Source organism: Dama dama, chromosome 32 (genome assembly GCF_033118175.1).
Source record: "Dama dama isolate Ldn47 chromosome 32, ASM3311817v1, whole genome shotgun sequence".
NCBI lineage: Eukaryota > Metazoa > Chordata > Mammalia > Artiodactyla > Cervidae > Dama > Dama dama.
In genome coordinates this window covers 30,091,607-30,117,594 of record NC_083712.1, presented here as the reverse complement: position 1 = coordinate 30,117,594, position 25,988 = coordinate 30,091,607, and the positions used below count along the sequence as shown (strand labels likewise).

The following is a 25,988-nucleotide window of genomic DNA, read 5'->3' as shown; positions in this document are numbered from 1 at the left end:
GAGAATAATTTACAGTATTTATATTTGTTTTCAGTTATAAAACTGGGACTGTTTTGTGTCTAGGGTATATCTCTGAACAGGCCTCTGCAAGGGAAGGAAATTATGAAACACAAAACATGACTGGGAAGGCTCAGTTTTAGCCTTGGGAGCCTCTGAGAGCCTCTTGACTCTTATCAGGGGATTCATGATTTATGACCAAATATTTGAGGACCAGTTTATCTGGAGTAAAGCACTGTTGTCTTGCATAGGGAGCTAAGTAAATGGAGCTCACTGATCCATTGGTTCTACAGTTAACTACAGAGTGAAAGCATTATGATACATATAAAAGAGAAGTCCAATTTCAGTTCTGCCCTCCAGGAGCTTCTAATTGAGCTGGGAACATACACAGAGTTGAAAATTCAAGATAGAATCAGGAGAAATGCTCAAAGAGTGGCAGCAATAACAAATATGCAATATATAGAAATACTAGGGGAAATGATTTTTATTGATAGCTATCATAAAGTCTTTACAGAGAAGGGGGAGGCTGAGCTAGACTTTGAAGGGCAGGTAAGATTTCAGAAGGGAAGCACTACAGAAAAGAAAGAAGAGCCTGCTGACTTTAGCAAAGACCTGAATGAGGAGCTATAAACAAGGCCCACTCAGGGAAACGTGAGTAGAGTTCTTTGGGTGGAGCTGAGAATTTGAGTTGTCACAGTAAGAGGATATGGCTGGAAAGCCTGACTGAGACCAAGTCCTGGAAGCTTCTGAATGCTGGATGGAAGAGTGCAAGCTTTGTCCCAGAGAGGTCTCCTGAAGGGTTTTCAACAAGGAGAGGAGATGATCAAATGGATATTAGAGGAAAATTATCCAGTACCAGCATGAAAATAGAGATTCTAAACTGCTTTTCTTGAGTTCTTGGAGGGAGATTACAAGCTACATCCATCAAGCCAAGAACAGCATCATGCAGTGTGGTCTTTGCAGTTGCCTTTTACTGTAGGATATGTCTCCAGCAAGTGAATGTTAACTGAAAAAAGAGTACTGCAACCTCCCCGCATTATGGATGTATTAGAGGTGACAAGTCCGGGGAGTGGGAGGGAGACAAGGGGGACAAAGAGACCGACTAGGAAACTGTAATAACAGCTCAGATACTAGGCTGTGGCCATTAAAAAAAAGATGTAGCAGTAGCAAAGACGGAGGCAGTACAACAATCTGCTCTGCTCTTAGGCTGGCACTGCTTCCAACAGGACACTGGATCCCAGGGGTCTGTTGCCAGGACTCCAGCCAGAGTCCTTCCATCTGTGGGAGCCAAGTCCTGCTGGGACTCTGGATGGCGCAGCACCTCTCTCCCACCGCAGAACCCTCTAAGGTCCATGCTGTGATCATGAAGATGCATACAAGTCTGAAATAACTAAAGTCCTTCGCCTGCAAAACAAACTCTTCCTCAAGCAAGAGGGGATCTGTTGGGAGTATACCAAGTAGCTAATAGAATAGGAAAAACGAAAAACAAAACAAACCTCAGGAAAGGTAAGACTTAGGAGAAACTGGAGGATATTTCCTCTAGTGATTTGGCTTCAACTATCTCTTGTCAGTTTCCCAGGGGAGAGGGAATGATTTTCTTAAATGAGGTCATGTGTCCATCCCTGTCCTACATGACTGGCAGGCTCCAACATCACCTGGAGTCCAAAGGGAAGTACATTTCCTCAAAGGAAGAGCAGATAAGCACAGGTTTTTAAAAGTATTTCATTTCTAAAATGTCTAGGCCTGTAAATAATGGTCATAAATGCACAGGCTCAGGCTTGGGGACAGGTTACATATTCCCTAGAATCTTAGATCTCCAAATGTTTTTTCACTACTACCATTGACAGATCCTCTTACTTTTCAAACTAACATGTTACTGTTCAGTACACACACACACGTGTTGACAGAAAGTGCTCTCAGCAACACCTTGATGCCTTTGTGCTCTCAGGTTCACAGATATTAGCATCCTTTCTCCCTGCCTCTCTCCTTTCCTTCCTTGGCTCACAGTATTAATTTTAAGAAGTGGGAGACAGAATTATATTCAGTTTTCTCCCTATTTAGTTCTATCTACAGTAATGAGAAAATTGTTAATGTTTATGAAGGAAAAAACAGGACAAACTCACATAGTAACAAGTGATCTTCTAATAGAACATGGCTGATAGATTTTACTTTTCCATTATCTAGGTAGATAATCCACATCTCATGATGAGCTGTGTATTACCCTATTTCTGGCTAAAAACATGCACACTGCCCACCCATCAAGAGACCTGGGCTGGTGCTTCCAGGATCGAAGACACACACTCTGGCTGGTAAAACTTTTGCCCAGAAGTTTTCTTCTGCCCAGATCTTTTCTGATCACATGTAATGGTCAAAGCACATCCCGTGGCTTTGCCTGAATCAAGCTGGGTGGAGAAATGTTACCCTGGTTACACGCCCCAAACAGGAAAACCAAACATCTGTGATCTATTACTGACCACCCTGTGGCTAGAAGCAAGAAGCGCTGATGTGTCTGTTTGGTCCTCTCTCCACGGGAAACACACCAAGCCACTGACCCCTCCTGGTAGCTTCCTAGCACTTTCTCTCCCCTTTTCTGCTCTCCAGGGAACCACTTTCCACTGCACTTAAAATCCAAACTAGTTCTCAGATGCGCAGGGCATCACTTTCTGTGACTTACTCTCCCTTCCAAACTTGTCAGCACACAGACTAGGAACCTGGCTAAAGCAAACCCCACATCCCTAGCTTCTGCTGGAACCCTGCGCTAAGTGCTGCAGTACTGGTCTTACTAGCTTAGTCACAGGACCAAATTCACAAGGAATCTGCATATGTGTACAGTGCAGGAAGGGCTGCCCAGGTTGCATTAATGGTAAAGAACCCACCTGCCAATGCAGGTGAGACTTAAGAGAAGCAGGTTCCACCCCTGGGTTGGGAAGATCCCTGGAGAAGGATTTGGCAACCCCTCCGGTATTCTTGCCTGGAGAATCCTATGGACAGAGGAGCCTGGTGGGCTCCAGGCCAGAGGGTCACAGAGTCGGACATGACTGCAGCAGCTTAGCATGTACATACACACAGAGCAGGAAATATAAATCCACAGAGTGTCAAGCATGTCAAACTGGATGGCCCCAGCTCTGCAAATCAATTTCACAGTTAGCTACATATTCTGCAGAATATAATATTAAGTGTAAAATACAACAAAACGGATTTATATTGTTCACATGCTTTCAAACAGCTCTTTGAAGTTGCTTGTTTATGGTAGAAGCTGGGCAACGTTGGGGAAGAATTAGAGAAAGGTCTTCATGTGGTGCTCACAGATTCTGAGCTTGCAGATGGAAGCAGATTGAAGGGAATCAAGCTCATGATTATTGTCACTTGATTGGTGTGTGTATGCTCAGTTGCTAAGTCGTGCCTGACTCTTTGTGACTTCCTGGACTGTAGCCCACCATGTTCCTCTGTCCATGGAATTCTCCAGGCAAGAATACTGGAGTGGGTTGCCATTTCCTTCTCCAGGGGAATCTTCCTGACCCAGGGATTGAACCTGGGTCTCCTACATTTGCAGGCTAATTCTTTACCACTGAGCCACTTGGGAAGCCCTTAACACTGGCAAGTGCAATGAAGTAAAATGTATTTGTTCTACAGGTCTCAAGACTGTACTGCCTAATTGATTCCTTAAGGGGGGAACAATTTTAAACAGACCTAAGTCTACTGAGATTTTGATTACAGAGAAAAGCCTTCAGTGTTTGGGTTTTTCCTCACGTGTAGGCAGTTATAGGCAGCCATATGTTTACTTTGTATTCTAGTTGAGGGTGTAATATAAGCTGCTTCAGTTTGGGTGGAAGTTTTGTCAGACATCACAAATGAGATTTGTACTCTGTTAAGAGTTGCCAGATTTTTTTTGCAGGGACTGTGGGCAGGCCCATAATAGTTAAGGATAAAGTGAAAAGTAAAAGTTGCCAAGTTGTGTCTGACTCTATGTGACCCCATGGACTATGCAGTCCATGGAATTCTCCAAGCCAGAACACTGGAGTGGGTAGCCGTTCCCTTCTGCAGGGAATCTTCCCAAACCAGGGATTGAACCCAGGTCTCCCGAAATGCAAGCGGATTCTTTACCAGCTGAGTCATCAGGAAAGCCCAAGAATACTGGAGTGGGGATCCTCCCAACCCGGGAATTGAACCAAGGTCTCCTGCACTGCAGGTGGATTCTTTACCAACTGAGCCATCAGGGAAGCCCAATTAAGGATAACCTACTGCTAAATTTTTTAAGAGTAAATCCTGAAAAGCTCTTCCTTGCAGTGGAAGGAATGATGGAATGAGTATATCATCATTCTCATCATTTGAGAATGTCATCATATCATCATTCACAAAATAGAGTGAAAGTCTGCCATTTGCAACAACGTGGATATTATGCTTATAATACTCAATGAGAGTATTATGCTTAGTGAAATAAGTCAGACAAAGAAAAATACCGTACGATTTCACTTACATGTGGGATCTAAACAATTAAACAAACAAATGTACATAACAAAATACACACACCAAAAAAAACAGACTCACAGTTATAAAGAACTAGTTGTTAACCCACTCCAGTATTCTTGCCTGGAGAATCCGATGGCCTGGGGGCCTGGTGGGCTGCAGTGCATGGGGTCACAAGAGTCGGACAGGACTGAAGCAACTAAAGAACAAAGTGGTTGACAGGAGGAAAAGGGGAGGGGCAAGGTAGTGTTATGGAATTAAGAGATACAAACTACTGTGTATAAATCAGATAAGCGACAAGCTTACACTGTATAGCACAGGGAAATGGTCATTATTTTGTAATAACTTTAAAAGTATAATCAATAAAAATACTGAATCACTACGTTATAAACTTGAAACTAATATTGTAAATCAACTATACTTGAGTTAGAAAAAGTCGTCAATGGATTGGACGCTGAAGGCGGTGAGTGGGGACTTCCCTGGTGGTCCAACGGTGAAGACTCCAAGTTCGTGCTGCAGGGGGAGTGGGTTCGATCCCTGGTCGGGGAATTAAGATCCTACATGTCACGTACGGTGGCCAAAAAAATTAAAATTTAAAAAATGGCAAGCGAGATTACGGAAACAGAATATTTACAAGGTCTTTAAGTATCTCTCATCAAGATATTTCTTAAATATAAGGTGGAAGGTAGGCACTTTACAGTGGGGTAACTCCTCAGACGCCATCTGACCCAAGTGCCTTCTACTCCCCAGAGTGACAAAGACCAGGAGGTGGGGGGTGAGGGAATACAGAGGCTGTCCAAGGACAGCACCTTCTGTTACCACATTCCCATCTGCAAGCTTGTGGGTGCAGGGTCCCCTCTTCCCACACTCCCCAGGTTATTCTCTTACCCTCTGTACTCAGAGTCCACTCTGGTTCTTTCTTTCTTTGTTCATTTATTGAAGGTCTGCTGTGTGCCAACTACTGGGGACTCCGCATTAAATAAGATAAGCCCTTGTTACCTAGGCTCTTCTAGTCAGGGCTACAGAAAAACAGCTAATAGACTTACAACCCTCAGTAACCACAGAGGATGCACGGGATGCAAGAGGAGAAGGGGCGGGACTGAGCCAGCTGGTAAGCAGCAGTGGGGCCAAGTGGGTTCTTCAGTGATAAAAACACTTTAATACTGATTGGTACAAAGCCACGGTCTAAGCCCTGGTTGCTGCCCTGGGATATCCTCACTCACATGCCACAGGAGAATAATTAAAAGACCAAACCCTAAATGAACAGAAGCCTCGAAGACCTGCTCTTCTACTTTCCCCACTCCTTTTTATTAAAAAATTTTTTTCTGTTAAGTTTCTGGCTGCGTTGGATCTTCATTGCTGCCTGTGGGCTTTCTCTAGTTTTGGCGAGTGGGGGCTACTTTCTAGCAGTGGTGTAAGGGCTTCTCATTGTTGCAGAGCTTGGGCTCTAGGGTGTGCGGGCTTCAGTAGTTGTATGGGCACATGGGCTTAGCTGCTCCACGGCATGTGGGATCTTCCCGGACCAGGGACCAAACCTGTGTCCCCCACACTGGCAGGTGGAGTCTTATCCACTGCGCCATCAGGGAAGTCCTCCCCACTGCTCTCTGACTGCCCTTATCCTGCATGGAAGGTCAGAGAAGTCCTTCTGGAAGAGGTGATGCTTGGGCCAAGAATGAATAGAAGTCAGCCAGGTAAGGCACAGAGTCTGTACCAGCCCCTGGATGAGAGTGGATGCATCAAGTCTGAGAAACCTCGGGTCACTAAGTATGACACGTGCCCCGATGCTGGGGAAGGAAGGTGAGAAATCACTGCAAGAGGTAAGTGAAGGCCAGATCAGAAAGAGCCATGGATACCCTCCTGAGACACCCAGCCTTGAGCAGACAAGCCATAAAATGCCTTTGAAGAAGTCTAAGATAGGGAGCAGCACAGTTTTATGTTTTTAGAAACAGAGTTGTGGCGAAAGAGACTGAAGGGACAAAAAAAAAAACACCCCATTTACAGGTGGTTGAAGTAACTGAAACAAGAAATGAGGTCTTTTCTAAAACAGAATCAGTAGGATGTAAAGAAAATGGTTAGAATCCAAAGACATTCAAAAGGTAGAATCAATCGGGCTTTGTGATTGGACTGGAGTTGTGAAATGCATGTTATAAAATTTTAATCTCTTTAGCATCAAAGAGAAGAGAGCTTTATCCAAAGTGAACCACTGCTAAGGCCTTTGTATATGTTTCCAAAATTAAGGACTCATCTTACACAGAAACACATTACAGTTAGCTCATTCACAAATGACTGTTTTCTGAAGATGTGCAGCTAACAGTGACACGTCTGTTAGTCTTTCGACAACGCTGGTGAGGTTCCGGTGAAGGCTGTGTTCTTTGCAGTTTGTAAGAGAGGGAGGGTACATATGTATACCTCTGATTGATTCATGTTGATGTTTGGCAGAAACCAACACAATTCTGTCAAGCAGTTATCCTTCAATTAAAAAGTAAATAATTTTTTTTTAAAAAAGAGAGAAAAAGAAAGGAAGGATAAAAACAGCATAGCCTTGGCAGTCGTAAGTTCCCATCTTAGGAAACCTGCATCTCCATCAGCCATTTCCGGTGCCCTCTCTGAACCGCATCCCTTGGCATGGCCCCGCTCTCCCCAGGATGGACCATGCGGCCGCCCAGCTGGAGAAGCAGCACGTGCATGATGTGTACGAGAGCACCGCGCCCTACTTCAGTGACCTGCAGAGCAAGGCCTGGCCCCGCGTCCGCCAGTTCCTCCAGGAGCAGAAGCCAGGCAGCCTCATCGCTGATATAGGTAACCTGGGCGGGGCCACGCAGTCTGATGTGCATATACTCCATCATGCCTTTCCTTTTCAGATTCATTTTTCATCCTGTTCTAACCAGAAGTCTGAAACCATGTCCTTGGCATGTCAGCACCTAGAATGTTCACTTTATAGCAGAAATTCATGAGGTAGCACGACAAAGTAGAAAAGTCCCCCAAATCTACACTTAGACAGAGGCGGTCTTCTCAGAGCCTTTGTGCATATCCTTTCACAAAATCAACCTGACCTTCGCTGAACCTGCCAGGACTGAAATGGCCGCTTGTGAAACTGACCCTTTTAATAAATGTAGATTCATTCACATTTGTAAGCACAGTGTTTTGGTAGCTCACCTTGAGGGGCTCTCGTGCCTTCTACAGAAGAGCCAGGATTGTGTATATAGTAGAGGTTCTATCTGAGATCCTTGGTGGCTCAGACAGTTAAGAATCTGTTTGATCCCTGGGTCAGGAAGATCCCCGGAGAAGGGAATGGCTACCCACTCCAGTATCCTTGCCTGGGAAATCCCATGGACAGAGGAGCCTGGAGGGCTACAGTCCATAGGGTCGCAGAGAGTTGGACATGACTGAGTGACTAACATACACTCACAAGAAGCCCTATCACCTCATGAATCTCATGAATCCTTTCCCTTAACTATTCTGTAGGTGTTTTATTATAGGAACATAAATTAGATCATATCTTCATAATCACTGATTTCCTGGGAGGTCTTTGGCTCAGTATGTTCTGGAATCCAGAAGTGGCAACCACAGCCCAGGAGATCTCAGATTAAGTTTTAAGACAAGGTATGATTTCACTGGAAGCATTCCCACCTAAATCTGCTCTCTAGCAACTGCATGTACAGAGGACCTATATGAATTATAAGTATGGAGTCACAAGTTCTGTCTAATCTGACATTCAGTCAAAATGCTGGTAAGAGAAATAGATGTGCCCAGGGCTTTGGCTTGTTAAAGATGGTTCGAGCAGGGTAGAATTTGGGGAAGGGGTACATGTCATGTAGAAGTGGAGAATCTCTAAAAATATCTCTATAGTGTTAACTTAAAAAAAAAACAAAAACTGGTTTCAGAAGATGCAGTGGGTTTGGAACTCTTATCACTCATAATATAAGCAAAGTACCAGGATCTTAAATCAATTGGGATCAAAAGGTTTGGAGACAACAGAATATATAAGCTACCCTCTCATGAAAAAAAGTGAGCATTAGTTGTTCAGTCCTGTCTGACTTTTTGCGATCCCATGGACCGCAGCCCACCAGGCTTTTTTGTCCATGGAATTCTCTAGGCAAGAATATTGGAGTGGGTAGCCATTCCTTTCTTCCCAACATAGGGATTGAACCTGGGTCTCCTACATTGCTGACAGATTCTTCACCGTCTGAGCTACCAGGGAAGCCTGATTATACCTTACATCAAAAATTCCAAATGGAGCAAAGATTTAAATATAAGAAAAGAAAGTGATTAAAGGGCTGGATGATGACTATGTTATTTTTTTTAATATTCTCAAAAGCTAAAGGGGTCTCCATGTATGACACAAAACAAGTCAGAAACCATAAAAGAAAATACAGTTGATTGTCATTATCCACAGAAATCAGATTCTATAAAGCTCCTGTGAACCCAGAATTAGTGAACACTGAATTGGTGCCCTAAGGGGAAATACAGGATTAGGTTCCTATGAGCCTGTGGTCACAATATTTTTGTCAACTGATCAACACCTAATCTTGTTTCATGTGTGTTTCTGTCTAAAGACATTCATGTACTGTCAGTACAGGCTCTGGCATTACAAATAAATGTTAGCAAATAGATGAGCATGCAAATCCTGAGTCTGTGAGTAATGAAGATTGACTGCACTTGCTATTTTTGAGTGCATAAAATTTAAAAGGTTCTACAAGGCAAAAATCTAGACATAAATATAAGAGAAGTAAAAAACCAAAATCAAACTAGGTAAAACTAAGTGCAACATATCTGATAGAAAAAAAAGTAATTTTCTTAATCAACAGAATCTTCTTCAGAGTCAGTATGAAAAAGACCAATAACCCCCAATGATGAAACCATATGAGTAAACAGTTTGAATATTAGGGGAATACAAATTGCTTAAATTTTTTTGATAGGTAATCCACTTATATAGCTTAGCAACAAAGGTACAAAAAATGTATAGTGAAAATTATCTTCCCATCCCAGTCTCCCAGCACCAAGTAACCCATATCAGAGGCACTATGCTCTTAGCCTCTTGTTTAATCTTGAGATACTTCACATAAATAAAAGCATATTTGTACATGTAAGTGTGTGCATGGATGGACTTACCTTTTTCAATTACACAAATTAGTATGTTATACAGACTGCTATATAGCTAGCTTTTGTTTCTCTTTATATATTGAGATCAAAAGAATCCCCCTGAAATGCAGGAGACATTGGAGATGAGGGTTTGATCCCTGAGTTAGGAAGATCCCCAGGAGAAGGGAATGGCAATCCACTCCAGTATTCTTGCCTGGAGAATCCCATGGACAGAGGAGCCTAGCAGAGCACAGTCCAAAGGGTTGCAGACTCGGACCCGACTGGGCACAGCACAGCATAGCATTTGTTCTTATATAGCTATTGAGTCTGAAAAGCTGCATAGCTTTCTATGCTAATAACACCACACCAACAGATATGTATGTTGTTTACTACATTTTCCTACTACAAATTACAACACAAATAACATTCTTATCCTTTTGCAAATCAATTTAGTAAATGCTATTTTGTGTGCTCAGTAGCCCCAGTCCTGTCTGATTCTTTGTGACCCCATGGATAGTAGCCCACCAGACTCCTCTGTCCATGGAATTTTCCAGGCAAGAATACTGGAGCAGGTTGCCATTACCCAGGGATGGAAACTGCATCTCTTGTGTCTCCTGCACTGGCTGGCAGATTCTTTACCACTGCACTTGGAAATCCAAATGTTATTTTACTCATCTGTATCTTTTGACTTTGTGTTTTTTATAGCTTTTTTACCATTCAATAGTAGGAATATTTTAATTACACATGAAAGATAAGTTTAAAAATAAAATTGAAATTAAGAAAAATCAATGAAAAGGGAAGAAAGGAGCCCAAAGGGATTAGTAGGAAAAAGGAAGGAGAACTATAGTGTTAGTCACTCAGATGTGTCCGGCTCTTTGAGACCCAATGGATTGTTGCCCTCCAGGCTCCTCTGTCCATGGGATTCTCCAAGAAAGAATACTGGAGTGGGCTGCCATGTTCTACTCCAGGGGATCTTCCCAACCCAGGGATTGAAGTTGCATATCCCACATTGCAGGCAGATTCTTTACCACTGAGCCACCAGAGAAGCCCATAGAACAACAGAGCTATCCTCCAAAGGAAATACTTTTTCTTTCTAGGTCTTCCACTTAGTTAAAAAAATCAGTAGTCTATGTTGGCTAATTTGACTGGTATTTAGATTAGCAATTTCTAAGTTAATGATTCGGGCGTCCCTCACAGCTCAGTTGGTAAAGAATCCATCTGCAATGCAGGAGACCCCAGTTCGATTCCTGGGTCAGGAAGATACGCTGGAGAAGGGATAGGCTACCCACTCCAGTATTAATGATTAATAAAACTTGCATAGGTAATAGACACACAGAGGTAACTGGCCTCCAGCTGCCCACACAGGGATTCTCTACCTGCTATGCTATTTTAGTACTGCAACTGTTTATTGGCTAAATTTTATTAAGCATATCACTCTGTTCCCCAGCAAAGCTGATCTGCTGAGGTGTGTGATGATGCTTCCTGATGGGAACTATGTCTTCAGGGAGGGATCAGGAATGAAGGGAGAGCAACTGTGTCTAAATATAAAGAGCACTGAAGATTCAAAGGCAGCAGAAATGAAAGTACCCTCAGGAAATACTGTAATTTGTACAATTAAGGCAACCTTTTCCTGAAATGGGCTAGTAACTTAAGGCCATTAGAAGAGGGTACCTGCCAGGGATAAACTGGGAGGCTGGGACTGACATATATACTACTATATATAAAATAGATAACTGGTAAGAACCTGCTGTGTAGCACAGGGAGCTCTACTCAATAATCTGTAATAATTGATATGGGAAAAGAGTCTAAAAAGAAGAGGGCATATAAGTATACGTATAACTGGTTCACTTTACTATACACCTGAAACTAACACAATATTGTACACCGTCTGTACGCCAATAAAAAATAAAATAAAACAGAAGCATATTTGGCTAACCAATCCCTTTTAGTATAACCTTATCCTTATATATAAAACTCATGTTCCTCTCAACTCAAGAAAGTCTTAAACTGACAAATTATGAATAAAAATAGACTATAATATTTAAAAAGAACATGGTACCTGGTGGGTGTCCTTTGGGATAAAATCTTTACTTTGATTAGTTTAGAAGCAAAATAAAGACTAGAGCCAGATTCCTTTCTGAGCAAGGTGACCTTTTTACCTGACATCAGAGACAACTATCCTAACAGTTTAGAAATTTTTATTTTTGTGCACATAACTAAAACTGATTTTTCAATAATCAGAGTTCCTTTATGTTCTTTTAACTCTCAATTATTTTTCCCATATTCTGTGATCAGACTTATTTTGCTAAGTCATTCTCTAATTACCATTTCTTCTCTGAGTCAATAAAAATTAAGAGCTCCTACTAAGGGGCAGGCACCATGCCTACAGAACAAAACATATTCCCTCATCTCTGACTTCAAAAGGTCTAGGAGAAATAAATAGGCTGTATTCTTCCTCTTCCCAGAGGAAAAGAGAATTCTCTTTCAGATAAGGTCTTAGCCAAAAAGGAAAACAAACAAACAAAAAACTTCAATTTAAAAAATGTAGCTCTTTCTGCAAACTTCAGAGGGAACATTCAGATTAATTATTTCTAGCAAGTACTTACTCACCATGGGCCAAAACATCTTGCTGAACTGAGGTAATTATCTGTTTTCTTCCCCAGCTGTACTGAGGTGCAGAATACAGAATAGAGGGGAACAGAAGCATGCAGACATCTGCTATTGTAGCTCTTCGGTACTACAGGAGGTTATCATTTCATGAGATTTTGTAAAAGAGCATGACTGCTATGTACCGGAGCTGCCGAATCAAAAGTGGTCTGATTTACTTCTTGCTTGTTTAAGATAATGGGGTGACTAGGCTGGGCAGTAATCTTCATTTCCTCATTAGGATAACATCTCCCCTCTCCAGCACCTCCATGTCGGCACTTAGGAAAGAGATAATTGCACTGTATTCAGGAGTCCCATTACTACCCTTAAAGATGAATGCCATGTTGGACAAATGGGGAGGGCAGCAGAGACCTACATACACTATGATGGGTAAAATAGAGAGCTAGTGGGGGGCTGCTGGAGGGCGCAGGGCGCTCAGCTCAGCGCTCTGTGATGACCGAGAAGGCTGGGGCTGGAGGGAGGTCCACGAAGGAGGGGATGTGAAGCTAACACATTGTAAAGCAATTCAATTTAAAAAAGAAAAGGTATTCAGAACCAAAAAAAAAAAAGAATGCTGTTAGAAATGAATATGAGGGAATTCCCTGGTGGTCCAGTGGTTAGGACTCGGCGCTCGGGGTTCAATTCTGGTCAGGGAACGAACAGCACAGCACTCCCACAGACACACCAAGAAATGAATATGGGATAAATCAAGGGCATCAGGGCACTGGAAACACTTCAGGAGATGATAAGATCTAAGAAGACCTGTTTCCTCCTTGCTACCAGATGCTCTCTGAACACATCCCTCTAGCTCTAATATTCCATAAACCGGTTTTTATCAGCATCTTGGAAGTAATTTCCCCTTTTATTTTTCTAAATGTATCCCCTGAGCCAGTTCAAAACAGCAGAAAAGTTTACAAGGTTATTTTTCTTAAAATATGAGCATCATCTTTGAAATGTTCAGAATTTCAATTTTGAAGTACTTTATGGATTATATTTTCCCCATGATTGCTCTCACATATTGGATCCTTTTTCTCAAAAGCATTCTTAGGGAGTATGGCTATGAGATCTAAAATATTTCTAAGACCTCAATCATTTACACTGAAATAATGAAGCTGGAAATCTTATTTTTTATTCACAAGCTCTCCACTGTCTCAGCTGGCATTGGCGAATCTTAATTATGTTTTTAGTGTCTCATATAATTTTGAATAGCTCCTATTAAGGAGTTATCATCAAAGAGTGTTGTGATGTATTTCAAAAGCAGCAACCGAATCATCTTTGAATAGTGGTAGCTATCTTTCAGGCAAAAAAATCTACTGCCAATGCCAGTAGGCAGGGATATAAGCTCTAATGAGATCTTTAAATATTTCTGAAAAAAGAAACAGATGATATGTCGGCGCTAGAACAGAATGCTAGACACTAGACCACAGAAGGTTTTGTTTCAAGATGACCATTTCTTTATGTCAGCATAATATCAGGGAAATCTGACTGATCTAAATCTATGCACTGTGTAAACCCTGAATTATTATCTGGGTCTCTGCCACCAGAAAGCGAATGTCAAAACTGGTCCATTTATGAAAAAATAGTTCTTTGTTAGAGTTGTATCCTGAGTTGATAGAGGACTTCCCTGGTGGTCCAGTGGTTGAGAATGTACCTGCCAATGCAGGGGATGCAGGTTTGATCCTTGGCCCCGGAGAATCAGACATGCCGCAGGGCAAGTCATCAGTGCTGAGCCGGTGCTCTAGAACCCGGGAGCCGCCACGAGAGAAGCCAGCACGAGAGGCCAGCAGGGCATCGAAGAGTAGCCCCTCTCTCCACAACTGGAGGAAGCCTGCGCTCAGCGACAAAGAACCAGCACAGCCATAAGTAAACAAATAAATAGAACAAGTTTTTAAGAAATAAACTTAAAAGAGCTAGCACTGACAACAGATTGGATTAAAAGATACTGAAACCCTTTTTTCATTCAAATTTTACATTTTCGAAAGGCCCGTTCTATTGTATAACTTAATTTTATAAGTTGTTATAAAAGTTGAACAGTTGTTAACAGTAGTCTGTTTTACATAGCGGCAAGTGGTAAGAAGTTTTGATAACACAAGACTAAATGCCCAGAACATATAAATCTAGAGAAATACATATGTGAAGGTAACTTATAAAGAGACTGGACCCTGTCACTAGAATATTAGGCAACTATTATTATCTGCTGGGGGCCAGCTGACATTTCTTGGTTGTGCTATCATGTTAAGAAAGCCCTATGGACATGACCTTATTAAATAGTCAGTAAATAGTATTTCTTTTCCCCATTTCCATTTCTTTTTCTCTATGTAAAAACATGTCCATGCTCTCTGAAGGCTTTTCTTTTTGTTTCTGTGTGTACCTTCAATCCATGCTGGGTTCTCTCTTGCTGAGTGAGGCAGACCTCATTTTATTGCACTTCCCAGATACTGTATTGCGTTTTGCACCAATTGAAGGTTTGCGGCAACCTGGCCCTGATCAAGTCTACTGGCGCCATTTTTCCAAAAGCACCTGCTCACTGTGGGTCTCTCTGTCACATGTTGGTAATTCTCCCTGTATTTCAAACCCTCCACCAGAAGAAACGTTTATGACTTGCTAAAGGCTCAGATGATGGTGAACGTTTTTTAGCGATACACTATTTAAAAAATGAGGTATGGACATGGTTTTTGTAGACTTAATGCTGCTGCATGCTGAAACCACTACAGTGTAAACACCATTTTTAAATGCACTAGAGCCAAAAAAATGTCGTGTGACTCACTTTATTGCAACACTTGCTTTAATGCCACGGTCAGGAATGGAACCCGCAATATCTCCAAGGTTGGCCTGTATCAAATTATTGCTATTCCCAACTAGTACAGCCGCTATGGAGAACAGTGTGGAGATTTCTTAAAAAACTGGAAATAGAACTGCCATATGACCCAGCAATACCACTTCTGGGCATACACACCAAAGAAACCAGATCTGAAAGAGACACGTGCACCCCAGTGTTCATCGCAGCACTGTTTATAATAGCCAGGACATGGAAGTAACCTAGATGCCCATCAACAGACGAATGGATAAGGAAGCTGTGGTACATATACACCACGGAATATTACTCAGCCATTAAAAAGAATTCATTTGAATCAGTTCTAATGAGATGGATGAAACTGGAGCCCATTATACAGAGTGAAGTAAGCCAGAAAGATAAAGACCAATACAGCATACTAACACACATATATGGAATTTAGAAAGATGGTAACGATAACCCTATATGCAAAACAGAAAAAGAGACACAGAAATACAGAACAGACTTTTGAACTCTGTGGGAGAAGGTGAGGGTGGGATGTTTCAAAAGAACAGCATGTATATTATCTATGGTGAAACAGATCATGCATCCCAGGTGGGATGCATGAGACAAGTGCTCGGGCCTGGTGCACTGGGAAGACCCAGAGGAATCGGGTGGAGAGGGAGGTGGTAGGGGGGATCGGGATGGGGAATATATGTAACTCCATGGCTGATTCATGTCAATGTATGACAAAACCCACTACAATACTGTAAAGTAATTAGCCTCCAACTAATAAAAATAAATGAAAAAAAAATTATTGCTATTCCCTAAAACAAAGTAACCGGCAGTATTGCATTTTCCACTAAGGACAGCGTCTAACACAGGCTCTTCTCTTACAGGTTGTGGGACTGGGAAGTATCTGAAAGTGAATAGCCAGGTCTACACCATGGGCTGTGACTACTGCGCACCGCTGGTGGAGATTGCCCGGAGCAGAGGCTGTGAAGTCACGGTGTGTGACAACCTCAACCTCCCCTTCAGGGATCGGCGCTTCGACGCCATCATCTCCATAGGCGGTAAGGCAACCCCATCACAGCTTCGCTCTTCACCGTGAGGATAATGCTACGTGGTTGAGGCCACTCTCGCAACTCAATATCCATTCTTTGTAGAAAGATCCATGTAATTCATTTTATCTAATTTTTAAAAAAATATTTCAACTGAATTGTTTAATTTCAAGTGTACTTACAGTGGTACATATGATGCTTTTATCTAGTTTAACCCTCAAACTATTGCTTTCCTCTTTTGGATGACTCATTCCAGTTTCTTCCACTTATGAATAAGAAAGTGTTAGAGCTGTACTCATTGAAAGGAAGAAAGTTTTTGGTTTAGTCTTGCCACCTGAAGAACTAGAAACTGCAGAGAGGTCAGAGACGTGCTTGCTCTTCTTTTGTTTACTTCGGTTGTAGAATTTCTACAGTCAGCTACCTACGAACAGGCTGTGCTGCGGACCACCGCTGCGGGCGTGGGGCTGCTGACCAACTTTGCTCTTTCAGAAAATGCTTCATGTTGTACATTGTTGAGTCCTTCTTTTTGTTCAGCTGAAGTCTCCTGCCTGAAGAGGAGATGGAGAACAGTTGGCTGCCATCTTCCAGTGAAAAATGTTTCCTTCAGTGGAAACCCAGCATGTGTTTTTATGAACTGTGGTCATTTTCCAGTTAGCGTTTACATTTAAAACTAGGAGAAAGGTCACTGAACTGTCTCTCCTATGTCCATACAGATTTACTTATTTAGAATGATGTATGTTGGCATTTCTTGGTTAACATGAAGAAATATATTTTTACTATATTTTAAAATATATAAATATATATTTTCCATGTCTCTTAATAGTCATATGAGAGGGTAAGCATCAAACCTAATACATTCCTTATGTTTTACTGACAGATAACAAAAAGAAACAGTCTTTCTACTTATTTTTAGAATAAGGATGATAAAATTTTTTTTTTTTTTTTTGTCTCTGAGCATGGTTTTATTTATTTATTTATTTTTTATTATTATTATTTTTTTTTTCCAGTGGGTTTTGTCATACATTGATATGAATCAGCCATGGATTTACATGTATTCCCAATCCCGATCCCCCCTCCCACCTCCCTCTCCACCCGATTCCTCTGGGTCTTCCCAGTGCACCAGGCCGGAGCACTTGTCTCGTGCATCCCACCTGGGCTGGTGATCTGTTTCACCATAGATAGTATACATGCTGTTCTTTTGAAATATCCCACCCTCACATTCTCCCACAAAGTTCAAAAGTCTGTTCTGTATTTCTGTGTCTCTTTTTCTGTTCTGCATATAAGGTTATCGTTATCACCTTTCTAAATTCCATATACATGTGTCAGTATGCTGTAATGTTCTTTATCTTTCTGGCTTACTTCACTCTGTATAAGGGGCTCCAGCTTCATCCATCTCATTAGGACTGGTTCAAATGAATTCTTTTTAATGGCTGAGTAATATTCCATGGTGTATATGTACCACAGCTTCCTTATCCATTCATCTGCTGATGGGCATCTAGGTTGCTTCCATGTCCTGGCTATTATAAACAGTGCTGCGATGAACATTGGGGTGCACGTGTCTCTTTCAGATCTGGTTTCTTTGGTGTGTATGCCCAGAAGTGGTATTGCTGGGTCAAATGGCAGTTCTATTTCCAGTTTTTTAAGGAATCTCCACACTGTTTTCCATAGCGGCTGTACTAGTTTGCATTCCCACCAACAGTGTAAGAGGGTTCCCTTTTCTCCACACCCTCTCCAGCATTTATTGCTTGTAGACTTTTGGATAGCAGCCATCCTGACTGGCGTGTAATGGTACCTCATTGTGGTTTTGATTTGCATTTCTCTAATAATGAATGATGTTGAGCATCTTTTCATGTGTTTGTTAGCCATCTGTATGTCTTCTTTGGAGAAGCAACTCCTGCAGCTCAATTCCAGAAAAATAAATGACCCAATCAAAAAATGGGCCAAAGATAAAATTTTTATAAAAACTTGTCCATGTATTGAAATGGTGTCAACCAACTTTTCATGCCAGTGGTTCTCAACTTGAGATTATATTGTCACCGCCCACCCCCTCCCCACCCCCCCGCGCAGGGGATATCTGTCAACGTTTGGAGGCAGTTTTGGTTGTCACAACTGAGTGTGTATGTTCAACAGTCATCAACTTGATCCCCACCACCTTGCAATAAAGAATTATCTAGCTTGTTTAAAAATGCCAATAGTGCTGAGGTTGTAAAATTTGCTTCATACTAAACCCATGGATTCTGAATACTTATAGTCAAATGAGACACACCTGAAAAATTAAATAACAATACATCATAAAATACCAAGATATAACAGGACTTTTAAGATGACTATGTGTAACCTCATATGATTCTGGAATCCAGTCGCTGAATTCAACCTACCCATGTGTTCAATCAACACCCCATCCTACAGGATACACATACCAAGTGCTACTTCTGCCTTTAAATTATGATTTTTAAAACAACAAGGGACTTCTCTATTCTTTAAAATTCAACACAGTTTCCTGACATTGGTGATAATTCATATAAATACATCTTTAAGTACCACTTAGTTTACATTTTCCACTTAGTTTACATTTACAATGTTTTTTAATAGAATATGTGTGCATAGGCATGTGTAATACATTTTATATGTATTATAAGTTTTTCTTTTTCTAAAACATCTGGCTTAAAAGTTACTTAGTATTATATGTTAAATATATAAAAGATTCAGATATTTCCTGGGTGAAATTATGGTATTAAAATGGATTATCACATAAGCAATATTAAGGAATGAAAAGTATAAAGATATTTTTCCTTAAAAACAAAACTTCTGAAGCTAAGAATCCTAAAATGTTGAAAGCCTATAAAGTCTGCTAAAAAGAAATTACTGTATTAAAATCATCCTATTTTAATGGTGGTTTTTTTCCCCTCTCATGGTCAAAACACAAGAATACAGTCAATTATCATTATTCATGGTAGTTATGTTCTATAATGTCCTGTGAACACTGAATTAACAAATACTGAACCATTGCTCCCAGGGGAAATACAGGATTAGGTTCTTGTGAGCCTCTGGTCACAATACTTTTGTCAATTAATCAACAGAGAAATCATGAACAAAAACACAAAAATGCAAAACATGTGGCACTAAATAGACCATGAAAAGGACACTTGTTGACACTGCCAGAGCTGAGACAGGAAGGCAGATCATCTCCTTGGACCCCAGCTGGGAACATGTGCCTTGGGAAGCTCAACTTTTTGGCTGTTCTATGCACATCAAGGAATGACCACAAAAATGCTGAACGTACAGAGTTCTGAAGTTACAAAAAAATTTTAGTGAGTGGGCGAATCTGTGGATACAGAATCCACAGGTGACAAGGATCAACTGAGTTTAGAAAACATACCCATGGAAGGTTCAGGGTGAATTAGGTGCAAGTTATGGAAGATGTTAACGACCAGGAGTAGTCATAGATCTGAATGCTAGTCCTGTCCTAAGTCTGATTCAGTCCTGACTTCTCTGCCCCCTTTTGGCTCGTTGACCAAGACACTACTCAAGAAGTGTAAGCTCTAGGGGGGCGTTCCTGGTGGCCCAGTGGTTAAGATTCTGCACTCCCAATGCAGGGGGCCTGGGTTCGAGCTCTGGTTGGGGAACTAAGATCCCATAGGCCCTGATTGCTGCATGGTGTGGCCAAAAAATAACAAAAATTTTAAAAGACATCAATTAAAAAAAAAAAAAAAGACTGTAAGCTTTAAAACTGACCATTGCAAAGGGCTCATTCATCAGTGTCACTAGCCTGACACCTAGTGAAGTAAAGTGATCAGTCAGCGATCACAAAGCTGGTCACTGCTAGATCCAGGACAAAATACACTGGTGTCCTGTTCTCTAAATGCATCTGAGGGTTTCCCTGGTGGCTCAGTGGTAAAGAATCCGCCTGTCAATGCAGGAGATCCAGGTTTGATCCCTGATCTGGGAGGATCTGACATGCCAGGGAGCAACTAAGCCCGTGCATCACAACTATGGAATCTGTGCTTGAGAGCCCAGGAGCTGCGACTGCTGAGCCCGTGTGTCTCAACTACTGAAACCCGCAAGGCCTGGAGCCTGTGCTCTGCAACAAGACCACCGCAGTAAGCAGCTTGCGCACTGCAACCAGAGAGTAGCCGCAACTAGAGAAAAACCCATGCAGCAACGAAGACCCAGCACATCTATAAATAAATAACTTAAATGCATTTGAACCTCCTGCCTCTAGCTTCCTGCATGGTATAGTCAGAGAAGCCAGGGTTTGTGCTCTGCTGATGGGAAAGCAAACCTGATTGGGAACAATACAAAGTGTGCCTCTTGTATAACCTCCCTTTGACAGCTTTATCTATATAGTAATCTCACTTTAGACTTTTACTAGCTCTCTGTGCTGTGTAAACTAAAGCGATTTATGTGTACCTCTGCATTATGCTAAGGTTACAGGCACTGTTTCACCTGCTCTGTACTCACATCTGAGCAGCAATGTCCAGACTCTCTTTAGAGCCAATTTCATATCTGAGTTAAGCCTGGAAAGCTTGTGTGTGGAAAAAAAATGTGATGCTTTCTCTTGACACGGTGTGATTAAACTCTAGGAGCTCACAGACTAGTGCTTCCTAAATACTGTGATAAAAATACATCTAATAACCCCCCTAAGATTAGATACAGGCAGTCCCACTTGACTCACTTTAACCTGCAAAGAACTGCAAGTAAAATGGTGACCTCTAAGTTGCTTTTTCTTAAATAAATACAATTTCATATTCTAGTAACATTATTAAAAATGATAAGCAGTCATCTGGTCTGGAGGTTGGATGGCTTATCTTTGCATTTTCTAAAAAACAGAATTTTTTTTTAACATTTTCTCTACTTATACTTGCTTGATTAACTGTATCAACACTGACCAGAGGTGTTGATCTTGCGATGCTTCAGAAGTACAAATCATTCATTAAAACAACAAGTTATTTCATAGAATTCTACTAGGGAACATTTACCTAACTTAGGGTTAGCTCTCCCTTTCAAATTTTATCAATTCACACCGGTCATTCTTCTGGTTAACAAAATTCATAGGATTTTAAAACTGGAAGAGGCCTTACAGATTGTTTATTCTAGGTGTCTTCTTCTACACGAAGAGACAAAGTCCAGAGAAGTTAAATAATTGTCCAAGATGAGTTGTCTAATAAGTAGAGGCATATCTCATTTTATGGCACTTTGCGGACACTGCATTTTGGTTGCAAATGGAAGGTTGGGGCAACCTTGCACTGAGCCTCTTGTCTGTTGGCACCATTCTGCCAACAGCATTTGGTCACTTTGTGTCCCTGTGTTACCCAGATTTTGGTAATTCTGGTAACATTTTCAACCTTCTCATTATCATTATCTTTGCATGGTGACCTGTGATCTTGGGTGTATTGCTGCAAAAAGATTACAACTTTCTGAAGGCTCAGGTGATGGTTAGCAGCTTTTAGCAATATTTTTAAATTAAGATACATACATTGTTTTTTTAATGCATAATGCTAGTGCACACTTAACTGACTACAGTATAATGTAAACATCACCTTTACATGCACTGGGAAACCAAGAATTTGTGTGACTTTCTTCATTCCAGTGGTCTGGAAGCAAACCCACAGTATCTCCAGGGTCTGCTGATATAGGAAACAAAGTTAAAAATTATGCTTCTCCTAAAAACCAGGTCTGTGCTATTTCTACCATCTGCCCAAGCTGCAGGAAATAAGGAGTACTTACCACATGTCAAGGGCTTCTCAGGTGGCACAGTGGGCAGAGAATCCACCTGCCAATGCAGGAGATGAAAGATATGCAGGTTCAATCCCTGGGTTGGGAAGATCTCCTGGAGGAGGAAATGGTAACCCACTCCAGTATTCGTCAAAACTGCATTACTGTTATATGGAAAATACTAGTCTATAGATGTGTAGACCAGTATTTATATAGGAAATACTAGTCTATAAATGTGCATACACACTGAGATCCAGTTTCTTCTTTTCCAGTCATACATCATTTTTCTACAAAACAAAGGAGAATCAGAGCCATCAAAGAAATGGCCAGGATCCTAGTTCCTGGAGGCCAGCTGATGATTTATGTTTGGGCCATGGAACAGAAGAACCGGCACTTTGAGAAGCAAGACGTGCTTGTTCCATGGAACAAAGCCTTGTGCTCCCAACCCCTCTCGGAAGCCGGCCAGCCAGGGAGAAGGAGAGGCGCCCCCCAGCACCCGCCCTGCTCCGCCTGCCGCTGCTCCGAGTGTTTCGAGGGGCGCCCTGACTCGAAGCGGTCCCACAGTGTGGACTGCGACGCCGTCCTGGCTGGCACCTGCTGCACAAATACTTCCGAGGACGGCGAGGAAGAAAACGGATTCTATAACACGCTGGGGAAATCGTTTCGCTCCTGGTTTTCCTCTAGATCTTTGGATGAATCCACTCTGAGGAAGCAAATTGAAAAAGTGAGGCCCCTGAAAAACACAGGAAGTTGGGCCAATAGCACGATATCCATCCAGCCTTCAAGACACTCAAGTTTCGACTTGGGTCATCCAGAGACTTTGTCCACAGGAGAGCAAAATGTAGATGAGGAAGTGTTTGTGGAGCCATCTCAAGGACCTCTGGAGTGGCTGAGGGCGCCCACCGCACGCAAACAGCTAAATGGAGACCATCCTGGAGTCATGAGGAGAAACGGAGATGGGAATTTTCTGGGTGGCACCAATGCTAAGAACTGTGTGGATGAAGATAATGTAGAAGAGGGCACCGCTTCTGGTAGTAAATTATGGAGGAGGGTTTCTGCAGCAGATTCCACAGACTCCAACCCAGGGGACACCATTTCTGTCGAAGAACAACAGCCCGATGTTTTGGATTCCAGAGCCTTTATGCGTTATTACCACGTGTTTCGAGAAGGTGAGCTCTGTGGCCTGCTGAAGGAGAGTGTGTCGGAGCTGCATATTCTGAGCTCTGGGAACGACCATGGAAACTGGTGTGTCATCGCAGAGAAGAGGGAGAGCTGTGACTGACGGGCTCATCTCAGACACGGCCTCCAAAAGAGGAACCGCGTTCTTCTCACGGGGTGTGTGAGGTGGTCCCTGGAACTGGCATCCAATGCTGTTATCTGGTCTGTAGAGACTATGAATTCAGCATCTTTTCAGTCAAGCGCAGTGGTTGGCTATCTAAAGCATCTGACAAAGTCTTTACGGTTAAAGGTTAATAGAAGAGATCTGAAGAAGCAATAGAACATGAACTCCAATATGGCCGAATTGCTCTAACAATACATGTTTACATGTTTTTCAGTATTATATAGTGATTTCAAAAGATTCTGCTTTTAAGTATACCTTGTAAAAACATCATTTGTATGCAGTAAGGGGGCAATTCCTAGCTCTAGTTATAATTTACCACTGCACAAATGTGATAAATTATTTCATGGCCAAGGCCTTGCTTCTGCTTAAAGTCTTTAGAAAGGTGAGAGACAGTAGAGAGAGACAAGCAGGGTTCTGAGAACTTTTCCAAATGATAAATGAACTTGCTTCAAGGTAAGTAAATAACAAGGTTTTTGATGTTGCCCAGAAGGCTTTTAAAGGCACGGTCAGCATGCAGAGTAGATATGTGGGCACTAGAAGACATTGCAAGTTATCCAGGAGGTATTTTTCCAACCTTATTAGAAGCAGGAGTATCCAGTCACAGAAAGTCCAAGACTGACTAATGAATTTTCATCTGGAATGATGCTTTTCTTATGCACTGAAGGGATATTTAGAAAATAAAAATCTGGTTGAAGCAGCATTTTATTTTGGTTCTTGAAACAAGTAGATCATTAAGGAGCAAGATATTTGGACTTGGTGGAGGGCTAACTACTGGATTTTTAAAAATAATATCTGGGCATTTATCCCCTTGAAAGGGACTACATTTTAATGGTTGTAGTAAGAATGTAGACAATCAAATCTTACTAATTAAAGGTTCAATTTCTGCCACGTTATAGACAAATGGATAGCTGGGCACTGCCTGATCACCACATCTGTTTAGTTTTAACCATGGATTTGTTTATATCCATGTCATGGATACTGAGACATAGCTATGATTAGGAAAAGCAGGCATGAGTTGACCCAGGAATACAGTCTCAGACAGTTCCTTAATGAGGAGAGAATCAACACTTGACAAAAGTCTTTTTACTGTATGGGCTACTATAAACCTGGAGGATACCCAATTCTTGTTTTGCTTTCCACTGAAATTACTAAAATAGTGTAACTTTTTCCCTTCAGTGATTGGGCTCTAACTAAAAATACTGATGACACTTTCAAAGAAGTTTAAAGGATTATTTTTAATGTGCATCTGAAAGTACTGAAGTTTATTTTATTACTCTCTTGGCTTCAAAATAAGATTGTGTCATCACCTTTTCGGTTGATGAGGTTGTTGGGTGGAAATGAGATCTATGATTTGTATTGTTCTGCACACAGTCTGCATTAGAGGGACGATAAAAACAAACATAAAAGTGGAATATAAATTAAAATTTAATTTAATGTCTCCCATTTCTTAAATGAGGATATTAAGCCGTGAGTGTAAGTGGGGTTTTTGTTGGAAAGAAATGTTCTCAGAGTCAGAGACATTCTTACAATTAAGGCTTGATGACCCTTCTATTATGAGTGGATTTTTCCTCTCCTTGAAGTCTGTTGTCACATACATCTTCATTACCAGCCTTGCTGCTTGAAATCTGTTTATAAAGTCACGGCTTTCTGGGAGGGAAGCCACCACGTAAGTTCCACCACTTACGTGGACTCAGTTCATTAGATGGCGCCAGAAAAGCTTTGAGCAAACCTTTATGTGCAACCTCCTACACACATTCACACACACACACACACACACACACACACACACACACACACACACACCACTTTGTATAAGCTAACTCTCTAGAATGGTTTTTGAGAGAGGAATATTTTCACATAATTTTGACAAGGCTATAAATAAAAAAACACTAATACTAGCAATCTTTCAGTCTTCAGCTGCTGAGCACAAGGATTCTATTCATCCAGATTATTTTGTATGCAAACAACTGACTTTCCGGTTGATAATCTCTCTTTGGTATATTCATGTGAAAAACACTCTTAAATCTCACTTCTGTCTTTGGAGAGGTGTGTGTGTATACACACACATGCATACATGTGTGCTAAGTCACTTCAGTCTTGTCATTCAATGTACTATAGCCTGCCAGGCTCCTCTGTCCACGGGATTCTCCAGGCAAGAACAATGGAGTGGGTTGCCATGCCCTCCTCCAGGAAATCTTCTCGACCCAGGGATCTAACCCACATCTCCTGAGGCTCCTATATTGCAGGCAGATTCTTTACTTTACATATATGTGGGCTTCACAGGTGGCTCAGACAGTAAAGAATCCACCTGCAATGCAGGAGACCCGGGTTTGACTCCTGGGGTCGGGAAGATTCCCTGGAGAAGGGAATGGCAACCCACTCTAGTATTCTTGGGGCTTCCCAGGTGGTGCTAGTGGTAAAGAATTCCCCTGTCAATGCAGGATATATAAGCAATGTGGGTTTGGTCCGTGGGTTGGGAAGATCCCCTGGAGAAGGGCACAGCAACCCACCTCAATATTCTTGCCTGGAGAATTCCATGGACAGAGAAGCCTGGTGGGCTATAGTCCATGGGGTCACAAAGAGTCGGATACAACTGAGCGACTAACAATTTCACTTTCACTTTCATACATATGGATAATATATCTTTATACTTCATATATACATGATACGTACATGTAAATATCTTGATCATTTAAAATTTTGTTCATCTTAGGACTATACCCAAAAGGAAATACAAATCTAAGTGAGTTTAAATACATACACAGCATTTGTGAGTGTTTAGTTGGCCTTAACTTGCTCTATTATAGATTTTTCTTTTCAATCCAAAGTACATACTTTGAAAACTTAAGATTCCATTATTCACACTGGAGTGTCTTTTCTGCTTCTCCTTTATTCGCTGGCATCA

At 41.5% G+C, this 25,988-nt stretch overlaps 1 protein-coding gene across 3 annotated transcripts in view; it reads left to right on the top strand.

Moving 5' to 3' along the window:
• Positions 1-24,889, top strand: part of TRMT9B (tRNA methyltransferase 9B (putative)) — a 66,317-nt gene extending 41,428 nt beyond the window's left edge. For 2 of the 3 annotated variants that reach the window (XM_061134919.1, XM_061134920.1), the window contains exons 3-5: positions 7,109-7,263; positions 15,865-16,038; positions 22,014-24,889. In XM_061134919.1, coding sequence (XP_060990902.1) covers positions 7,110-7,263; positions 15,865-16,038; positions 22,014-23,023 — 1,338 coding nt within the window. In that variant the 5' untranslated portion in view covers position 7,109 and the 3' untranslated portion in view covers positions 23,024-24,889. Of the gene's footprint in view, positions 1-6,838; positions 7,264-15,864; positions 16,039-22,013 lie in introns of those variants that run through there. The other variant, XM_061134921.1, reaches the window with a different exon arrangement.
• Positions 24,890-25,988: the final 1,099 nt, after the last annotated feature.